The sequence below is a fragment of the Crassostrea angulata genome, chromosome 5, assembly GCF_025612915.1.
Source record: "Crassostrea angulata isolate pt1a10 chromosome 5, ASM2561291v2, whole genome shotgun sequence".
Taxonomy (NCBI): Eukaryota; Metazoa; Mollusca; class Bivalvia; order Ostreida; family Ostreidae; genus Magallana; species Magallana angulata.
Genome location: NC_069115.1, coordinates 54,096,870 through 54,116,521, shown reverse-complemented (window position 1 = coordinate 54,116,521; position 19,652 = coordinate 54,096,870). Strand labels below are relative to the sequence as shown.

The window sequence follows — 19,652 nt, the reverse complement described above, 5'->3', positions numbered from 1 at the left end:
CTGGGGTCCATCCTGCTTTTGTCTGCAATTCGTTTCAGAAAAATGTGTAATAATTATTTTGTTCGATTATTTTGAAAGTTTTTGGTGTTTTTTTTTTTTAATTTAAAAGCATTTCTTTTTCTAACAAGGGTCTATATTGACATTGGTAAGATTTGTTATTAAAAGGTTTGAAAAAGAAGCATAATAATTTTTGAAAATGCACGTTTTGTCCAATTTTTATCACTTGTACCATTTTCGGTGGGTTTTTTTTAAGGGGTACGGTAGATTCAGAAAGATTGAATATTTTTTAAACATTAACTTGAACGATTTTTCCATTTTGAAAAGTAATGTAAAGCATAAATTCCAATGAACTTTTTACATGTGTAACATATTTGATATATTGCCTTCTATTGTTCAATGAAAATACATTGTATTGAGAAATTTATTTCACAACTAGTCGTTTATTTAAATCATCAGTATATAAATGTATCAACTTGGCATTTTGGTGAATATTTTCTGAGAATGACATTGAAGGAATCTCTTAAAATTTTGAAATAGTTATTGTTCTATCTATTTAAAACTGAAAACCCCAAAACTCTAAAACATACATAAAATATTTAAATGAAACAGTCAATAAAACTAGTTTTTTCAATAGTCAAACTTCGTTCTCATATCATACAAGACAACGATTAATAGAATATGATCAGTAAAAGTAAACTATGGTACATGGGACTTACCCCGTATACATTTACTATTGTTGATCATGTGCAAAAATAACAGATGGGCGCAATCATGTTGAAGACTAGCAAGGTAACTACGCTTCCCCGTGTTATGACCTGCCAATCGGGTATCTGCACATAACCAACAATATTGTATTTGTTAACTACTATATAACCCTTATAAAGAGTAACTCCAGCATAAATAGATCTAATTACCATTCACTGGCCCAACTGGTCTCGAATCGTTCAAAGTGAAAATAAAATGGATAAAATGTACTTCCGGAAAAAAGTTGTCGTTCTTGCAGTTTAAAAAAAGATTAGATAATGATTTAAGAGAGATGGGCTGCGTTTTACAAAAGAACTTATACGATTAAATAAATAAATGCTAATTATTTTCAAACTTATTAGTGTTTTATTCTAATGACTGTAAAATATAGTTCAAAAAGACTTTTCTGAGAAACTGAGAGAGAGAGAGAGAGAGAGAGAGAGAGAGAGAGAGAGAGAGAGAGAGAGAGAGAGAGAGAGAGAGAGAACTCATAATGATTTATGACTATTTACCACTTGTCGTAAGTTCTTTAGTAAAGCATTGTCCAGCATCATGTGGATGGTTGTTGCCATTTTTAAGATAAAATCTGTTCGAGAAGAGGAAGTAGGTATGAGAATAGAGAGCACTAATTTTAAGTCATTATTAATATTTTTTTTTACTATAATATAATTTAGTTTATGGCTAAGAATCATTTCTAAAAATTTCAAGGTGTAACGTTGTAAAGGTGACAAGTACAAAATCTCAATATTGAATACAAAGCTTTGCATTATAAGGGATCAACCTAAACTGGAACATAGAGGGGTAATAAAGGTGATATTGGATGAGATTTTAAATAATAGTGCGGCGTTTGTTTAAATCATAATAAGAGGGCTGCCAAACTGAATACATATATATATATGAAATGTGATTAGGCATCGTGGGAAATCTGCTGTCGGTCTAATCAAATATTCTGCTTTAATGAATAATTCTTTCAGGTTTATCGTTTTCTTAAAATACTCGTATTTCAAGTGAAAATTACCAAAGAAAATTAGAATTGTTTGTGGATATTTATACTTTATTTGACATATTCCTGCATATATTTTTCTAATGTTCGTTGGGCGACCCCAGTTTAATGACAAAAATAAATAAACATGTATGCAACGGACATTTTTTTCTCTTTGCTTTCTACATCCAAATTAACAATTAAGGACATTTCTCTCCGTAAATAATAATATAATGCAAATTCAAAATAAAATGTGTACACATTTGAATTCCTTTAGTAGGTACATGTACATGTGAAAACTTTAAAATTGAGTTCCTTTAGTAGGTACATGTAAAAACTACATAATATTAGTCCTCGATTATATTAACTAATTATACAACAACAATACATAAATATAAAAACTACAAAACTAAATGGCTGAATAAACACAAGGAAATTAATGAATAGTGTGTACCCAATTATGCATGTTGATTTGAACATATTTTATTATGCAAATATATACGTTTACATAAATGGATTAGGCAGCAGGCAATGCCTATGTAAGCCTTCTCATGCATGTTTCTTACATCAGTCGATTGAGGTTCATGTAAATCTACGCTAGCTTCCAAACGTACGTAAACCCTTAGCTAGCGTTGATGATTGAGGTAGGATCTTTACTTTTCTATTTCTACCTATACGTTAAGTATCATCTACATCTATTTGTACATGTCGACATAGATCTGCGTTCTGGGGAACAAAAACCGTTTCACGTGGCGTAACTAGGGAATCCAAATCGTTGTTAAGAACGAATTGCCTCTGTTCCTTTACAAAGTCTGTAATATCGCTGATGTCACGAATCCAGTCATCGTTGAAAGATTTCAGAATGTTCCCTTTAAGACCAAGCTGTACAGCACGTCTAGTCTGTTTGGCCCCGTGGGGGTCATGATCCGGATCCCACTGTAAACGTACCCCGCCGTCCCCGAAACCTGCGATTGGACAAAATTCTAGATTGAAAGAATTTAACTATGGAGGTCAAAAGAAAGAAGATAAACATCGAAAATCCATATGACATTAAATTTTGCCTCTGAAAAACAACTTTTTAAATTTTTAAGAGCCTGCAAAGGTAGTCAACAGATTCTAGCTAAATTAATGAAAATAGTGTAACAGTATCTTATTTTAAAAGGAAATTAACATGATTAAAGAGTCTTATCAGAAAAAGTCTGAAATCTAAGATATCAGACTTTTAAAATAGTAATAAAAAAAAATTATTTTTTAACTTAAAATGTTTCAAAAAGTTGATGTCTTAGATTATATATTGATTAGAAATTGTGCATAATATATTTTTATTTCCTTCTTTTGATCGTTAAACTTAAAGAAGAAATATTTGACTGGGTTAAAAATCTTATATTGGTCGCAAAAGAGAAAATTGGAAGATTTGTATTGAAAATTAGAATACTGCAGTAGAATAACAGATTAAGACCAAGATCAATCCTTAAACAATAAAAACTATCGAGGATTTCGAATTATTTCTAATGAATTGAAGAACTTACATAAATTTATATAGGAACTTGGGTTTCAGAATTATACTGTTCATTTAATCTAATTTCTTTCAAAAATTACAGTCCTTCTATTTGTTGAAGGCATTAAATATATAGGTTGTAATACCGGTACTATAAAATCAATTATGGCGATGACCATATCCAGCACTTAAATATTTCTTAGATGGATCAATAAAAGAAATTAAAATAGATTTGTCTATGATCGATACAAGATAGTTTGTTATATTTCAAACAAGTGTAACTATCTTATCTTTAAAAAAATCTTATTTCATATATAATAATATGTTTAGCATCTGAATAAAATATACATATTTAAATACCTTCTTGAGGACCATTCGGTCCATAGGCATCTTTTCTTGAGTAGGATACACGTAGGATTTCTAAAAACCCTGGGATCCATAATCTAATGGCGAGAATCCGCTCTTGTTTGCTGTCTTTTTCTGCCCATCCAGATCGGTACATCATCCATAGAAAGTTTGTTTTGATCCAGCTCATTCTTTCAAAACTGTAGAGGGGCCCGCCGAATTTTCCGTTTTTGTCCGCATACTCGGCTATTTCTTTACGGAATAGGGTCGGAAAGTCTCGTCATGTGACCCGCGAGATATAACGAGAAAACGTACTTCCGGGCAGTTGCTGCAATAATGGCGCTATCAATAATATACTGGGCTCGATATGTAGATAGCCATACAAAGCTTACTAGGAAGAGCGAGAAAGCCGTGGATAGCGACAGGGTGCTAAAGTTCGTTTTAGACAAAGAATATCACGTGATATCGGCGGTGGTTAGCTTCAATGCGAGACACTTCATACAAAGTTCAGGTATGTACAAAATATTTAGCCGTCTTCATCCCTACATTTAATCAACCAGGGTAAAACTATGCATCGAATTTTTTCTTTAAGTTAACAATATCGCTTTCTGCGATCAAGAAATGTGCTACATTGTATATTTTTAACCTTAAGTTCGTCATTGTTGCCGTTGTAAATAACCCCTACCCCCACTTTTAGTCTTTAATAGATATATTTGTTTTTAATAATATGTATAAGTATTTCCCACTATAAATACAATATGTCAATATATTCATACACGCAAAGTTGCTTCACAGACATTCCATTAATTTTTTACAAAGATATTTCTGGAAAATGAAGATGATGATGCAGGAACAATTATATCATCAACCTGTGAATGCCCTATGGGTCAGTTTCGCTGCCACCATGTAGCTGCTGCACTTCTGTTTGGGTAATCATTACTAATCTATTATCATACACATGTAAATCAGCATTCTTGTGTTAATCATGGTTGTAATGAGTGTTAAATGTATATTGTCAGCTGATTTTTTGCATTCCAGTGTCTATTAAGTTCAGTTTAAAGAATAAATCTATATGATAGCTTATCTAAACATTGGGATTAATGATGATATTTAAGATATAAAAGAGCAAGTAAGACAGATGTGAAGTGCAGCTGGATCAAGCATCCAAAATCGGCACCTCCCAAATCCACAACAACCATGGCGGAAATGTATCCACCCAGGCAACAAGATTATAGGTAAATCACCAGGACACTTATGCAATATATTTTGTTAAAATGTCAGTGCTAGGCAAAATCAGATTTTTATAAACCATAATGATACCATTTCTATAAAATGTGAATTCAGAGCATTAAAAAGAGAGATGACAGATGCCGACAGATCATATTTGTATGATCAGCTAGGTCTTTTGGGTAGATTTACAGGTTTGATCAACAATTATCATTTTATCCCTGTTTGAGGGAAAACTGTTTCCTCTATAAGAGGCCCTTTTATTTTTACGTAAATATTGTATTAATGTTGTGCATGGATATGAATTTATTTTCAAAAAAGCCTTTGTTTCTTTCAGTTTGCATGTGCATGTAACAAAAATTATTGAACTTTTCAAGCTGAACACCTTTTTGTAAATATGCATTAATTGTCCGCCATATTTCTCTTTTACCACTGTTATCCCTACATCCCCTTTAAAAGCTGCAGCTCTCATATCAGTTAAAAGTATATCGGTGAAGAGGTCTCACCCGTGAGGATGTAAATCTTGCTTCGCAATGCTATTTACAAATAGAATTTGCACATATAATATTTAAAGAAATAAATGCATAAAATCCAAAGACCATGAAAGGAACACTAAATGTCGGCCACAAGTTAAAATCAAAGGGTTTATATACCTGTAGATAGATACCTGTGTGACTGTGCTTATTTACAGGTGGTGTTCAGCTTTAAGAAACATTCATTAAATGAATATTTCAACAACTGATATGTAAAGAAAATTATCTATGCAGGAAAAATGATCTCGCAACATAATTCATCTTTCTGTTAAATATGGTTAACCTAATGATATATATTCCAATTGACACAAGCATTGTCGAGAAATTTTTTTATCAAGGCAATATCATTTTTTTTGTATATACATAATTGTCACACTTACACCTATATTGATTACACATGTTCATATGAAAACTATGACATCCTTTTGTTGGCCATATGATTTCTTTATTTAATCTTTGCAGCTATGCATTGGATTTTGTCTAAAGAACCTGAATGTGAGGAAATGCCAGCATTACTTATTGAGGACCAGCTTACAAGTGAAGAGTACATGAATGCCCAGTGCAAGTCTTCATATCTGAGGTACTTTTGAAATTATAATACTGCTCTCTTTCTCTCTCTCTCTCATCTCTCAATCTATAAATATGTAATAATAAATTTTTTTTCTGGTTCATTGCAATAGGGATAAGCTTGTTATTTCTTCGGAAAATGTCATTAAGACTGCATGGATGACTACAGGTCAACGAGAGAATTCGTTATGGGCAGCTGTTCGCAAGTTACGAATAACTGCATCAAATTTTGGGCAAGTTATCGGAGCTATCAGGAGAAATCGGTAATTCATTGATTTCAACATATATTGATTTCTTAAATAACTATAATCTTTTATCTAAATCTTTTTTATTATAATAAGAAATAATTTAGAATCTTAATTTTATTTTTAGGCTAACTTTATCCTTGAAGAAAAGGTTACTCAGTGCTTACAATCTTGAGAAGAGACCTTCTATTCAGTGGGGACTTACACATGAAAAGGTTGCAATAGATAGCTATTGTAAGCTTTCAGAGGTGTCTGTATTGCAGACAGGTAAACATTTATACTGTCAAACTCAAATCTTGGCATAAAACCTGTTCATCTTCAATGTTCATTTGAATCATTATTATTGATTGAATCATTTTTTTTTGAATTATGTGATATGAAACTAATTTATGATACAGTTTATGAAACATTTTATTTTACTTTCAATTAAAGGTATTTGGCTCCATGAATCAGGAGTTCTTGGAGCTTCTCCTGATGGATTTGTCCAGGGTGATCCTAAAACGTGTAATATGAATGTCCACCTTCAAAGTAAACTGACAGCATCACCAGCAATTTTAGAGGTGAAATGTCCGTTTTCAGCAAGAGCGATGTCCATAAAGGATGCTTGTGCAAACTTGAAAGATTTTTTTCTAGGTAGGTTCAGAGATTGATTAGAAAGATTTGCATACAAAACATTCATTATGTTGAGGTTAAAATTAAATACTGTATGTTACCAATAACCCATCCTTAGGTTTGATTGCGTTAATGAAACCTAGTAAATTTTAGCTCTTGTGAGTTTTTCTTTAATAATTTTTCTTAATATTTTAGAGTGCGACTCTGAGGGCACTTTGCGTCTCAAAGAGAGCCATAACTATTGGCATCAAGTTCAAGGCCAACTTTATCTAACAGGAACTTCATGTTGTGATTTCGTGGTTTGGACACCAGTCAGTATGGAAGTTATTCGCATTCTTAAAGATGACTCATGGCAATGCCACTTGAAAAACATGATTGAATTTTATTTCAATGTTTTTTTACCCTCTCTTAATTAAAAACTTGGCAGACTGTAATTCAGAAATTTTCTATTTACTGTTTATTTTCCTATTGATACATTAAATTACTCTAGACAAAACAATTCATTTTGTTTAACTGTTTAATTCTGATCAAAGCAAACATCAGCATGTGTCAGTTCACAGTGTGTAAAAGTGGTTAATAACAAAATGACCTTAACTACACATCATCATTCATGTAGTAGTGTACAGCAAAAGTTTAACAAGTGCTACATATATCTACACTCTGCCCCAGATTATTATTTCCAACACCTGTGTTCATCATTTGACAAGATGGAAGAGGTGTTTCAAAATATTTACATTATAAAATATTTTGAACTTTGAGGCATTAATAAATAAAAAAAAATAAATTTACTATAGGCCTAAGCAAAATGTCAAAGCAAAGATATCTTTGGACATGGTATAAGACATGGTCTGAAGCTCAGAATTACACTAATTAGGAATTTCATATTTATCGGCTATTTCCTTCAGTAGGGGAGATTGCAAATTTACAAGTGCCACACATAATTGAAAAATCTTTGTGGACAAATGTCTGTATTGTGAAGGTATATGGTCTAGAATACAGTAGTTCTTGATTCTTTCATTTGCACGCTCCACGTGAATTCGACTTCTCCCAATCTTGTAACATAACTGTGCTTCTTCCTTTGTAAAATGAGATTTTGATGAAAGGAAAGGTGGTATGTTTAATGTTACACCTGATGGAAGTTTGTCGAAAATGTTAAACCCCTTATCTGCAAGGATCATGTCACCTGGCTTTAACATATCCAAAACTCCACAATGATCGACTATGGCAGCATCAGAGGTGGAACCAGGATAGAGTTCGGAACAATACACAAGTGCCCCGTTTGGTGCTACACAAGTAACAGCCTTTGCTGTATGGCGACTTTTATAGTTGCTATAAGATAAGGACTGGCTGTTCATATTTGAGGGTACATCCTGGGTAATCTCTGTGGCATCCATAGCGATTCTTGCCGAGGAGAACTCCTCGAATGATTTTGGCATTGATCCTTTGCACTTTAACTGGGAAGGTATTCCTACAGTTTTCATCACTCCTTCGAATAGAATTTCATGAAGCGCTGCAACATATGTATTGAAGATATTGGATACTGTAGATTTGCTGGTGTTGAATCTTTCCGCCAAATCTAGATCCCTGAGATTCAGACGCAATTTCATAAGGGTCATAAGGAGTTGGTCACTGGTACTAAATCCTTGTACTGTCCATCCACTGAAATAGTTAAATGGACGCATCCTCTCCAAAACATTGACCAACACATTGAATACCTCGGTGGGAAATGATGTATATAATAGCATCTGTAAATTAAAACATGCATGTCAAATAATTTTATTCATACTATCACTATATTACATGTGATATACTTTTAGTTAGGAATTTTAACCATCTTTTTCAGGTAGAACTAAAAGCTCTATCAGTACATGCAGTATGAAAATGTTATGTTCTACCTGTGAAATCATAGTTATATAGAACAAATTAATCTTTAAGAACTACAATGTATATATATGATTTACAAAATCAACAACTCGATACATTATCTTTTTTCTTTAAAAAAAAAAACATGTATAGAACAGTCAATTTGAATCTGTGGAATACACTCGTGTAACAAACCTTGTCTGGGTCTTGTATTATGTTTCTTATGGTAAAAGGTTGTTTTCTTAATCTTAGAGATTCTAATTCTCTTTGGAGGTCTTTGACTTTTTCTTCCAAATCATTTACACTTTCTGTAATGTTAACAAAAGCTATAAGCAATTTTTTCTTTAAATCTTACTTATGTTGAGAAATGTTTAATAGAGAATATAAGCCTTTGTCTGCAGGCATATAATAGAATAAGTTAATATGCCCATTTCCTCCAACTATAGACATACAGAAAATTGTTATAGAAACTTCATTTTTACTGTAATGTCATATTTTGAGTAATGAAATTTGAAGTTTGCTCATATTTTTCTTTCCCTAATGATTCAAATTATAATTAAGTAATTAATTTATCTAAGAACATGTGTACCCTCTGATGTCTCCGGTAAAGAAACAGCATAGCAGTGATCATGATCAGTGTTGCTGCCTTGCACATCTTTGGACAATGTTTCCACAGGACCTGTTCTATCTGCAAACCAAACAAATTAATTTTATGGGTTTTTTTTGTCATTAATGGTTTCATTGTGAAAATGTTTATACTCCATTCTTTATTCACATATATTATTAATTAAGAATATCTCATTTAAAACTTTCGCAAGCAAGACCAAGTATTCTGATGTTTCTGTATGGGAGTAAAGTGTAAGAATATGAAAAACGTATAACCTTCAAAGGAATCTGGAGCATCATTACAGTGTTCATGGTTTGATTTTGCTTTCTCTTCTATTTCTCCTTCAACAAGTCTAAGTCTGTAAAATTGAATGACATACTGTTGCATTTTTTTTTTTGAAAAATAAAAACACATTTGCTTCATGTGATTTAAATTGTACCAGTACTTGGAATCGTAAATTATTGTTGATATACATTATTGTGTACAACTTCCTCCCTTTAGGGAGAGAAGGGATATTATTATAAGTTCATAAGTAAAAATTAAAATTCTCTATCCTACAGCTCAGTGAAATTGTCAAATAAGTAAACACAGAGAGAGATGATTGAGTCAAAAAGTACAAGTCAAGAAGAGTGCTTCCACTGTGTAAAGTAGTACATAAACTTAAACTATACATGGTCAATGTATAGTTCTAAACATTTACCTTTTTGGCTTAGAATGGTCTGGAAAGCAACCAAGATTTTTGCTATAAGCAAAAATTGTTGGTCCATTTTCCTTTACACCATCCTTAAAATGACAGCTACACAGCCTGTCGTTGGCGGTATAGGCTCTATCTGCTCTCCTGTAAAGACAAGATTAACCATGTTAACAGAGGATTTTAACATAGGTATAATACAAACTGGACCGCCATCTTTACAAATATTTGGTGGTGTTTTTTTTATTTCTTAACTTTCCTTTTTTTAAAGATTTACTATTTGCTATTTCCTTAAAATTTAAAACAATTCAAAATGCCTATTGCGCCAATCACCCTCATCAACCTAGCTATTCTTCTCTCGCGCACAAACACATCACATGCATCCAACTATATCTAATATTATCACAAAAGAATTATGCTGCAAATTTAACTCAGACTTGGCGATGTAAAGTTCAGTTTGAAAGATCTCGTTACAAAACTAAATCTATTAACTTTTCACGTGGAAATGACAGTACAGTGGACTTTAGCATAAACACTGCACCGTGACCTTGAATTACGCTTTTCTTATCTACTTTCAAAATAAAACAGGTGAAATTGCATATTTACCTGCACCTCTGTATCCACTTATTCCTTTCCTTCGGATTTGTTGGAAATCTAAACAAGCTGCACGTTCTTTTCGCCCCTGTCATATGATTGCATCCGAATGCAAAACATAGCGGCATCTCGTCTGCTGCCCGGAAGTTGTAAATCGAAAGTGAAAGTAAACGAGACTTTCCGACCCTATGCTTGGTAAACAATGATGGTTTCGCTGTCATACTGAGCCAAAATATGTTTACCTTCCTTCGGCCACCTCTTTAATTGCTCCACGTATTTTTCTGTCTCTAAAACGAACTTGGGTTTTGGGTCCATTCTTCGCCGAAATGTTTTACTTGTCTGATTGAACGAAGCCTTTCTGGGCGTCTTGATTCGTAGCCGCAGTCGTTTCGCATGTCGTTCTGTTGTGAAATAACCGGTCATCCTAAAGGGCGGATCAAAGGGTGCGTGAAATGATTACCACTGGGAGAGGGTGCCCTAAATCCGCGTATGTACCATTGCTACATGTATATTTTATACCATGCACGGATCGAGGGGGGGGGGGGGGGGGGTCAGGGGGTTCGGTCTCCCACCCCTGGATAATTCATTCCCGAAATGTGAACCGAAAATTTTCTTTGGACTGGGGGTGGTCAAAATTGTAGGTATTATAAATTAAAGCACCTCGAATAAAAAATTTTGTTGATATATATGTTTAGTTTCCTTGTTATTTTAACGTTGTTCAAGAAGTTGGGGTGGCAAATTCAATCATAATGTTCAGATTTAATAAAAGTATCTGTTTCTGCCCCCCCCCCCTCCCCCTCCCAATCAGGGTTGCTATTCGCTGATACGTGCCAATTAACACCATGTCAGAGGTGGTATTTCCAAAGTCAGTTCAAAACAGAAACTTAGCAATTGTATATCTAGGAGTTGTCTTAATTATCAGATATCCACATGTGCTCGTGGAAAATTGTTCGTATATTAGATTAGAAATATGACATTAAAGGATGATTCATGGGAAAAAAAGAGCAAAGACCCAGGGATCTATATATACTTGGGGGATGGGGTTTGGGGGTCCGTTCTGTCCTCAATCTTTGAGCTTATCTTTAATGCGGCATTGATCATGTAGATGTATGTGTGTATTGGGCGGGGGATCGAGGAGGGTGTCCAAAAACAAACGTCCTAGAGCTATCAGATAATTCTCAAATAAACATTAACTGATTCACACCGCTAGATTATCGTTTTGTTTTACATATACAGCAGACCATTCTTACCATAATTACATTTAAGTGCCTATATAACGGTACATGTTTCGGTAGAAAATTTTGGGATTGACAGCAATTAAAGAGGCTTACCAGAGTTTTGATTCTTTTTTTTATTTTGATAATTCATTTTTATATAAGAATACACAAATTGATAATGCATAAATCTACATAAAACAAACACTAAAAAAAATGAAAAAAACAAAACAAAAAAACCACACGTGTTTTCTAAATTTTGGCGGAATCGAGATTCGTCGACGTTGACGTCATTTATGATGTCATCATCCTAGGACGTTTGGAAGGTGAGGGATTATCTATATATGCTTACATAATTTACATTATGCTATTTGAGTAGGCTAATACAACCAAGCTAACTAAATAATTAGCTGCAGGTCTGTAGCTCCCGGTCTGAAAAATTCGGATGGACGACCTGGGTCCTCCATCCGAATTTTTCAGACCGGGAGCTATAGACTATCAGTGTTCAACTGCATTTGAATTTCTTTCTATTATTGAACTTGAAGAAACTTAACGTTAAGTAACAAGAAAGAGGGGAATCCGATATTTTGTTTTTGTGACCAATTTTGTATTGAGACATGATAAAACATTAACACAGCCACCTCCCCACCCCTCTCTCCCACGAATTAGGGCTTACTTTATACACTGTCTCAAGAAACGGCATCTTTATAGCGCATTTTGTCTTTATAAATACCTCTGAGTTCAAACAATGTTCATAACTGTTACTATGAATAATCCAAAGATTTATCCTTTGAAAGGTCCCATCTAGCTAAAAAGAAAAAGTCTACGGGGATTTTGCATTGAAACAGACATGAAAGTACCCGAATGATAACGTTGAATAATTGTGCAAGGTGTTCGAGTGACTCTCGTACGGCATATGATGTCAGAATTTCCCTTTATAAATCTGTTATCGTTACTGCATGAGCATTCCTCTGATTAAAAAAGAGATCATGTGTCAATGGAGAAAGCTTGGATGTTATCCCTTGTATTGCTTTCAGTAGTACTTCTTTGACAGGCATGTCTATATTTGTTAATACCCGGTAAAATTGACAAAAAACGGTAGCTTATTTCGGGTTGGTGCTGTTTACAAAAGCTTTGATGGACAGCTGTGCTGGTATTCAGTTTGCATATACTCTAAAAATTAAATCGTCTGATTTCTGATGCCTTTAAGTTTCAGGCACTTGCACTTTTTATATATCCTCAGGAAATGTATATTTTTTAACAAATTTAATTGTCGTGCAATTTTAAAAAGAAAGGGAATGTTTAAATGCCAAATTCAAATAGCCTTATCAAAGCTGGTTACAATTCAGTGGTTTGAATTTTAAATCAAGTATGTTCAGTTAGAAGAAAAATTTAAAAACAAAGAATACCTTTTTGACTCTAACATTGCCGCTGTCATTAAGAGCGCTTTAAAGAGGACGATAATCAAATGACCAGATAAAATAAGATTTCGAGGATCTGTATCAGAGGGAGGTACTAGATGGGAAACACCAACGAGAAGAGTCCCCTGAATGACGGTCTCACAGATGAGGAGGGCGGCGTACGGTACAGCCGAAGTAACAGCCTGATCAGCACGCGCTCTCAGAACCCGGATGTAAACGGTCATGTTCTACCACCTTTAGCATTTCAGGTTAGCTCGAAAGAATAAAATACTTTTTGCAATTTTCATAGTTGTATCCAAGTTTGTTTGTTCTTATGGCATTTTTTATAGTAATATTTAAAAAAAATTAGTCAAAAATTAATTATAAGATAAAAGTCAGGGCATGCAATGCATGACATGATTACATATGTGTCGTTTTGTTTCAATATCTACTGATAAATTAAGAGTTTAAGAATGAATTCAAAACACCTCTATTAATTAAATCCTGTTCTCCAGAGAGTTAGGCGATGTCTGATGCGTCTCCCTTTACAAGATGGACGGCAGATGAAGGAGGAGGCCATAGAGAGAGTCGCCAAGCATATAGTCATAGAAACCTACGACTCCGGCAAAGACATCGTAATGAAGGGTAAAAGAAATCGGCCGGATTTTAAATTTATAAAATAAGGAAGCATATATATATTTTTGCAATGCTATTTTTCCCTATTGCTACTCATGGATTAAAATTACACAATAAGATACGTAGAAAAGAAGAGTTTGTTTATTTGCGGACCATACAGATTGAGATATATAGTAAATTTAATCAAAAGTCAAAACATCTATTTTTACAACATTTTTAGGACGACCTACTAAAGGAATATTCATGATAGTCGAAGGAAGTGCTAAGGTCATGTCTGAAAAAGGAGATGAAGTCCTAGCCAATCTCGGTGAAGGGGATTTCTTTGGAGAGATTTCGCTGCTGTTTGATATTCCATGTACCGCCAGAGTTCAGGCTGATGCAAAGTATGACTTTTTTTTATTTCTAGGACTCTTAGTATTTCCATTATATGCCAAATAACTGAGAACTTTCAGTCTGTCTTTTAAAATATATAAATGTGATACTATGTCCCAAAGCCATTGGAATTCCCATACCGATATTTTCTTTTATAATTAAAACAAGCTGTGTTCTGGCCCATTTGGAACCTTCATCCGCCAAAAGATTGTTGCGCAAAGTTCGAATGGATATTCTTGATTGGTTTGTGTCCAGGCGGTATCTTCCCACGTCCAATGTCGTAGACACGGAGCGGTGTCTCCGACGCATGACGTTTACTAGCCTCAGATCTGTAAGTAAACATCAAATGTCTTAAAAACATTAAAAAAAAATCTTAAATATACATGAAATTTCTTTTTCAAAGGCAATGTATTTTTGGGACATTGTCCGAGTTTTCTTCTTCGATGGCAATTTTTTCCTTGTTTTGACAGTGCCCAGTTTTCGAAGATTGGGGAGAAGATTCACTTAAAACCCTGATCCTAAGTCTTGACCCCGCCCCGGTGGTTCTGTATCAGCCACACACAACTGTCCTTTGTATCAATGACCCGCCTACATCTATATACGTCATCATTAGGGGAAGGTAAAATGTTAAGGTCATTGTTTTCAATTTTTAAAAAATAAAAATAGTTGTATATTGAAAAATGTACTTGATATATTTTTCGTACAATTCATGTATCATCAAATATTTTTCGTATCTATATAACAGTGCAATCATTCAAGACAATCAGTCGAGAAAATTGGTGACCATTAATGTTGGTAACCAAGGAGATGACCCTGTTGTCATTGGTGAGGAAGGTTAGTGCACGATTATACACGTAATTTTAATTATACGATTTTGTGATACCGTATAAAATAGCACTTTAATAAATCATCTAGAATTGCTTATCATAAACTTCTCTTGTTTTTAAGGACAGTATCTTGAGAACAAATCCAGCCTGTCCGTGACAACAAGCACCTGCTGTGAAGTCATTTACATCAAGGAGGAGTGGATACTCAACACATTGGATGAGGTTTTTATCTGTATAACACGTGTATGATATTCCATGAATCTAAAAAATATAATCTAAAAATATTTCAAATTCGGACAAAAATTCGTTATTTTTAATAATACTTACTCTACACATACACCAAAGTGAGATCCGTCTCGGGCAATTAAAAATTACACCAATCTAATTATTGTTTCCAACAGTACCCAAATGATGCCGGGGTTTCTTGGAAGCGACGAAAGACGTCTTGGAGGGCACTACTAAGCAAAAGGGAAGAACTAAAACGCAAATATCCTGCTCTTCTTCAGTTTGAGGTTCGGTCATTTAATTTGTCTTTACAGTTTTATTTATTTCAATTGCCAGTCACGTGTTTTGACACAAGGGTGGTTTCATAAATTGATTGTTGTTCATAGGTTATTTACCAAATGCTGAAAAATAGCCCAGTTCTTTGTGAGTGTTCAAGTCATTGTGTTCAGCATCTTGCTCTATATGGGAATCCTCAGGAATACACCGTCAATAATTGCGCGTGCATTTCAGAGGAAATTAGTAAGTAATTACCATTAAGGTTCCTCTATACACCTTGCCACGTTTTTAAGCAAGTTCGTTACAAAATGGATTGTGAATTTATTGTAATATATTTTATATTATTTGAATATAATTTTTTATTGACATATTTTATTGCTTGGAAAAAGCATCAATCTAAATGACTCAGATCAAGATCCCTAGCTAAAATGCGGTAGGGACTTTTGTTTATATTGTATTGGACCAGTTCATGCTGATTAACCTATACCAATTGTAAAATTTCATAATGTTTTGTATTGGACTATTTTTAGATAATGATATGTTATGTGCAATTATAAAATTCTAGATTTACCATATTTGAATTGCTATAATTAAACATATATGTTGTCCTTCCTGAAAATCAACTTTCTCATAATTTGGGGTTTGGCCTCGTGAGTGAGATTCAGGAATGAGGATAGACTTTATGTATTGCAGATGCCGGTTGTCTGGTTTTAGTCTTGACTGGAGAGCTAGAACTTGTGACCGACTCCCAAATGAGATACGTGTATACAGTCAGCGAGGGAGAAGTGTTTTGTAAGTGATCACCAAGTGCAATTGTCTTACTCCCACACTGAGCATTTTTGTTCCGATTTATTTTAGTCTGTTCTGTACAGTATGAACTCTAGCCTTCTTTTACGTGTATAACAGGTCCCGGGGACTGGATGGGAGGTGGACAGTTGGTGGCGAGGTCAGACAGTTTGACGTTCAAAGTGGACGGCAGTGTTGTATCTGAAACCTTTGAAAAATTCCCTAATTGTAAATTGCAATTTCCCCCGGAGCCGCCATAGAAACATTAACTATGTACATATATATACTGATTATCTAGTCGTTTTTAAACAACTGTATCTATATATACCTGTATGTATAATAAATATATAAAAACGGATAACAAAAAAAAAACAACATGTATATTATGCAAATATAACAACAACGAGACATTTTGCATATTCAAAAAAGAAAGACGTCAGAACAAATAGCACCACGTGGCCAGAGATCAGAAGATGACGGTGTGTCGCCGCTCATTCATGGACATTGACGTGTGAATGTAACGTTTCTTCTTCAGCGTCACCGCCTCCATAAGTTCCGGAAGTTCGCTGATGTTGGGAATGGCGGTCAAACATGCGTCACGCCCCCTACAGCCTCGGAATCGCTTTGATCTAGCAGACGCGTTCTTAATGTCCGGCAAACTAAGATATAAAGGTTTAGACTTGATCACGTCTCTTTGAATGATATCCTTATTAAGATTCGTCTCTGATGTACTTTTGGCTTTGATTAGACCCTCTATCACAGAGTTAGATCGAGCCAGTTTCGGCTTCTCAGGTATTGGCGGGAAAGACTGGGAGAGTCCTATTTCTCTCAATAATTCCATTGGTTTCTCAACTTCCTCTAATCTTATGCGTTTCTTTTCGTAATTAGCGACTTTGAAATCGTATTTAGTCAAGTTGGTGTGTTCCTTCTTTCCTTTGTCCTTCTCGGATCTGGTGAACTCTGCGTACTCTCTGAGTCGTTCTATCCGCTTCTTTTCGTCTGTTTCGTGAGGGAGAATCTGGTCTTTGAGATATTCCACATTCTTCTTGTCCTCTTGTAGCTGGGTGTATTCACGGGTGATCTCCAGCCTCTGTTTTGTCAGAGTTCGTAGTTCATGGTGCCACAAGGAATCAATATGGCGGAGCTCTCGGTCCAGAAGTCGCTGCTCGCGCACATTCTTTAGTGAAGCGTTCATCTTTGTTTAATTTCTGTTGTTTCCTCATGTAGTTGAATTTTGTATGTTGTCTCTCATTTGTTGAATCTTCCACAGATAAACTGCAAAATTAATGTACGCATTTGTTATGAGAGTGGCACGCCTGTTTATGAATCGTTTAAACAATTAATGCTTATGGTGTGGCTTTCTGGCGAGGTGACAAGTATTTATAAAGGTATGGATAAAGGTTACATCATATACTTTATATATAATTATATATATATATATATACATCCATGCACTGAGTATTTCCATCTCTAATTATAAAATTGTTACTTACACAGCTGCTGAATTTAGATCAAACTTTAACACTAGTTTGATCTAAATGAATAATCGCATTCCTTAAAATCAAAGTACTGAAGAACTGACGGGAGTTGAAATTATCGATTGTTATTTATTTTAGAATCAACGATATATTATTTTGCATGGCAAGTAGTTTCCTATATGTATTTGAATTATGCACATTTTTTAAAATATGAATTATTCTCCGACAAGAATTTGGCGAAAACCCCATATGAATCATGTTGTGTAATATTCAAAGAATTAATTCTATCAAACTACTTATCAGTAATCGATATTTCAAAGAAATAGTACGGATCCAAGCAATATTGAGCTCTAGTCTCGTTCAACCAGACGCTCGGCTATCTCCGTTAATCTACGCTGCTTTTCGGAGATTTACGGATATATTGAACTCTGGCGTAGGATTACATACAATGTACGACTACACAAAATATCTAAATTGTTCGTACCATATAAAATTTGACTATTTTCAAGGCATTTATAAATGAGTTTCCTTGAAAAACAATGTTCTAGAATACATTACATCGAATTTATCGATTATTTTCAAGAACTAAATGTTATCAGCGGTGTTAGTTTGTGCTTAGGTCCAAACACTGTTTCACTTTCGGTTTGCCCGAGTAACTGCATAGGAAAGTTGATTTAAAATCAACTCCCAAAAATGTCTTCAAATTAGTTGTTTTGCGTCTTTTTTAAAATGCTTTTGATGTTTTACTTTATTGTGTAAATTGTTGGAGTTTCTTATTGTTTGATGAATGAAACTTCATTTTAACTTCTTTGAAACAAGGACGGTATACGTACGGTCAGCGTATACGTACAAGTTTATTTCAACCATAGCGGGTTATGGCGCTAATTTATGATATTTTCACTCGTTTCATAATTAAAAGAGAGATGTATAATTATAAACTTTCTTTGTTGCATGGTTCATATGGCTATTGTGGTATCGATCATTGCAGAAAAATAATACTAAACCCGCTTGAGATGGTATTTTACTCGCAAAGATCGTTAACTTAAGCACCAAAATTAATAAGCATGAATCTAATTTTTTTTATTCAAATTACAAGGAATATGAGAGTACAAATTGTAAATGCATACCCAAAAATTAAGATGAATTCCTCTTGAATATAAGAAAACTCCAATGCTAAACATTCAACAACATTCACTGCACTGCAAACTGGTATATGTAACAATCGCAGGTTAAGCCGTCAACAATCGGATTATAAAGAACACTGGAACAGTGATCGGGTCACGATTCTAATTCCAAGAGCTGATCAGAACAGAAATCACTTCCAAAACTCCATTCCTGGCAGCATTCCTTCACGCGAAGGGCTCTTTACACGGGGGTTTATATCCAGTACCTTTTGGAAGGTGAGTTCCTTAGCACCAATAGGATAAACAGAATTTTAGGGATAGGGCACCTGTTAATCTCCTTAATCTGATTTTGGTAAGAAATATAAACATTGGCGGCACTGTATTTAGAGTTTATCAAACCAAGATTAAAAACAAAATATTCCTTTGTTTCGCGTAATTTTTTGTGTACATCTAAACTTGCTTCGACTTCTTTAGCCGTTGTATGTAAAGTCAGGGAGTTCGTCTGCCTCAGGACAGTTCAATTCCACAAAATATACTTTAAAAGTCAATCACAATACCTCGTCACTCATAATACTTTTCAAAATAATATTAAAATTCATCATACATGTATTTCAACATATAAAAAAGCATGATTGTTTTGGTGGGTTTTTTTTTTTGGGGGGGGGGGTTGTTGTAATTTTTTGATTATAGTTTTCTTCACTTAACTTTAATAAAGCTTTTCCGGTATTTCAGTGAGTTATATATCATATATCATTTTGCAAAAAGTTTAATATCTTTCTGAAAATAAAATAGTTCTTTAAATAATG

General features: G+C 34.2%; 3 protein-coding genes and 2 pseudogenes across 3 annotated transcripts; 2 read left to right on the top strand and 3 right to left on the bottom strand.

The window, feature by feature from the left end:
- Positions 1 to 1,762: 1,762 nt before the first annotated feature.
- Positions 1,763 to 10,950, bottom strand: LOC128186030 (uncharacterized; annotated as a pseudogene).
- LOC128186029 (uncharacterized) lies at positions 3,906 to 7,317 on the top strand (annotated as a pseudogene).
- Positions 7,348 to 10,692, bottom strand: LOC128186027 (uncharacterized). The gene is made up of 6 exons (XM_052855755.1): positions 10,521 to 10,692; positions 9,924 to 10,061; positions 9,499 to 9,581; positions 9,206 to 9,304; positions 8,812 to 8,924; positions 7,348 to 8,498 (listed from the first exon to the last, which is right to left on the bottom strand). Exons 1-6 carry the CDS (start codon positions 10,634 to 10,636, stop codon positions 7,620 to 7,622), a joined length of 1,428 nt encoding a protein of 475 aa, XP_052711715.1. The 5' UTR covers positions 10,637 to 10,692; the 3' UTR covers positions 7,348 to 7,619.
- Positions 10,951 to 11,984: 1,034 nt separating the features above from the next.
- On the top strand, positions 11,985 to 16,626 carry LOC128183197 (uncharacterized). The gene is made up of 12 exons (XM_052852111.1): positions 11,985 to 12,048; positions 13,229 to 13,391; positions 13,638 to 13,767; positions 13,979 to 14,141; positions 14,299 to 14,461; positions 14,601 to 14,749; positions 14,876 to 14,964; positions 15,079 to 15,179; positions 15,359 to 15,469; positions 15,569 to 15,701; positions 16,152 to 16,250; positions 16,365 to 16,626. The coding sequence occupies exons 2-12, from the start codon at positions 13,242 to 13,244 to the stop codon at positions 16,502 to 16,504; spliced, it is 1,428 nt and encodes a 475-aa protein (XP_052708071.1). The 5' UTR covers positions 11,985 to 12,048; positions 13,229 to 13,241; the 3' UTR covers positions 16,505 to 16,626.
- A 69-nt stretch (positions 16,627 to 16,695) lies between these two features.
- Positions 16,696 to 19,007, bottom strand: LOC128183200 (uncharacterized). Its single transcript, XM_052852114.1, has 2 exons — positions 18,850 to 19,007; positions 16,696 to 17,519 (listed from the first exon to the last, which is right to left on the bottom strand). Exon 2 carries the CDS (start codon positions 17,437 to 17,439, stop codon positions 16,711 to 16,713), a length of 729 nt encoding a protein of 242 aa, XP_052708074.1. The 5' UTR covers positions 17,440 to 17,519; positions 18,850 to 19,007; the 3' UTR covers positions 16,696 to 16,710.
- Between the last annotated feature and the right edge of the window lie 645 nt (positions 19,008 to 19,652).

Bases quoted from the DNA above. Each gene is read 5' to 3' on its own strand.
- LOC128183200 (XM_052852114.1), bottom strand. From the start codon at position 17,439: ATGAACGCTTCACTAAAGAATGTGCGCGAGCAGCGACTTCTGGACCGA.
- LOC128183197 (XM_052852111.1), top strand. From the start codon at position 13,242: ATGGGAAACACCAACGAGAAGAGTCCCCTGAATGACGGTCTCACAGAT. The intron at 15,470-15,568 runs GTTCGGTCATTT...TGTTGTTCATAG, and splicing joins CTGCTCTTCTTCAGTTTGAG to GTTATTTACCAAATGCTGAA. The intron at 16,251-16,364 runs GTAAGTGATCAC...CGTGTATAACAG, and splicing joins CAGCGAGGGAGAAGTGTTTT to GTCCCGGGGACTGGATGGGA.
- LOC128186027 (XM_052855755.1), bottom strand. From the start codon at position 10,636: ATGCCGCTATGTTTTGCATTCGGATGCAATCATATGACAGGGGCGAAA. The intron at 10,062-10,520 runs GTAAATATGCAA...TTGTCTTTACAG, and splicing joins AAGTGGATACAGAGGTGCAG to GAGAGCAGATAGAGCCTATA. The intron at 9,305-9,498 runs GTTATACGTTTT...TTTGGTTTGCAG, and splicing joins TGCTCCAGATTCCTTTGAAG to ATAGAACAGGTCCTGTGGAA.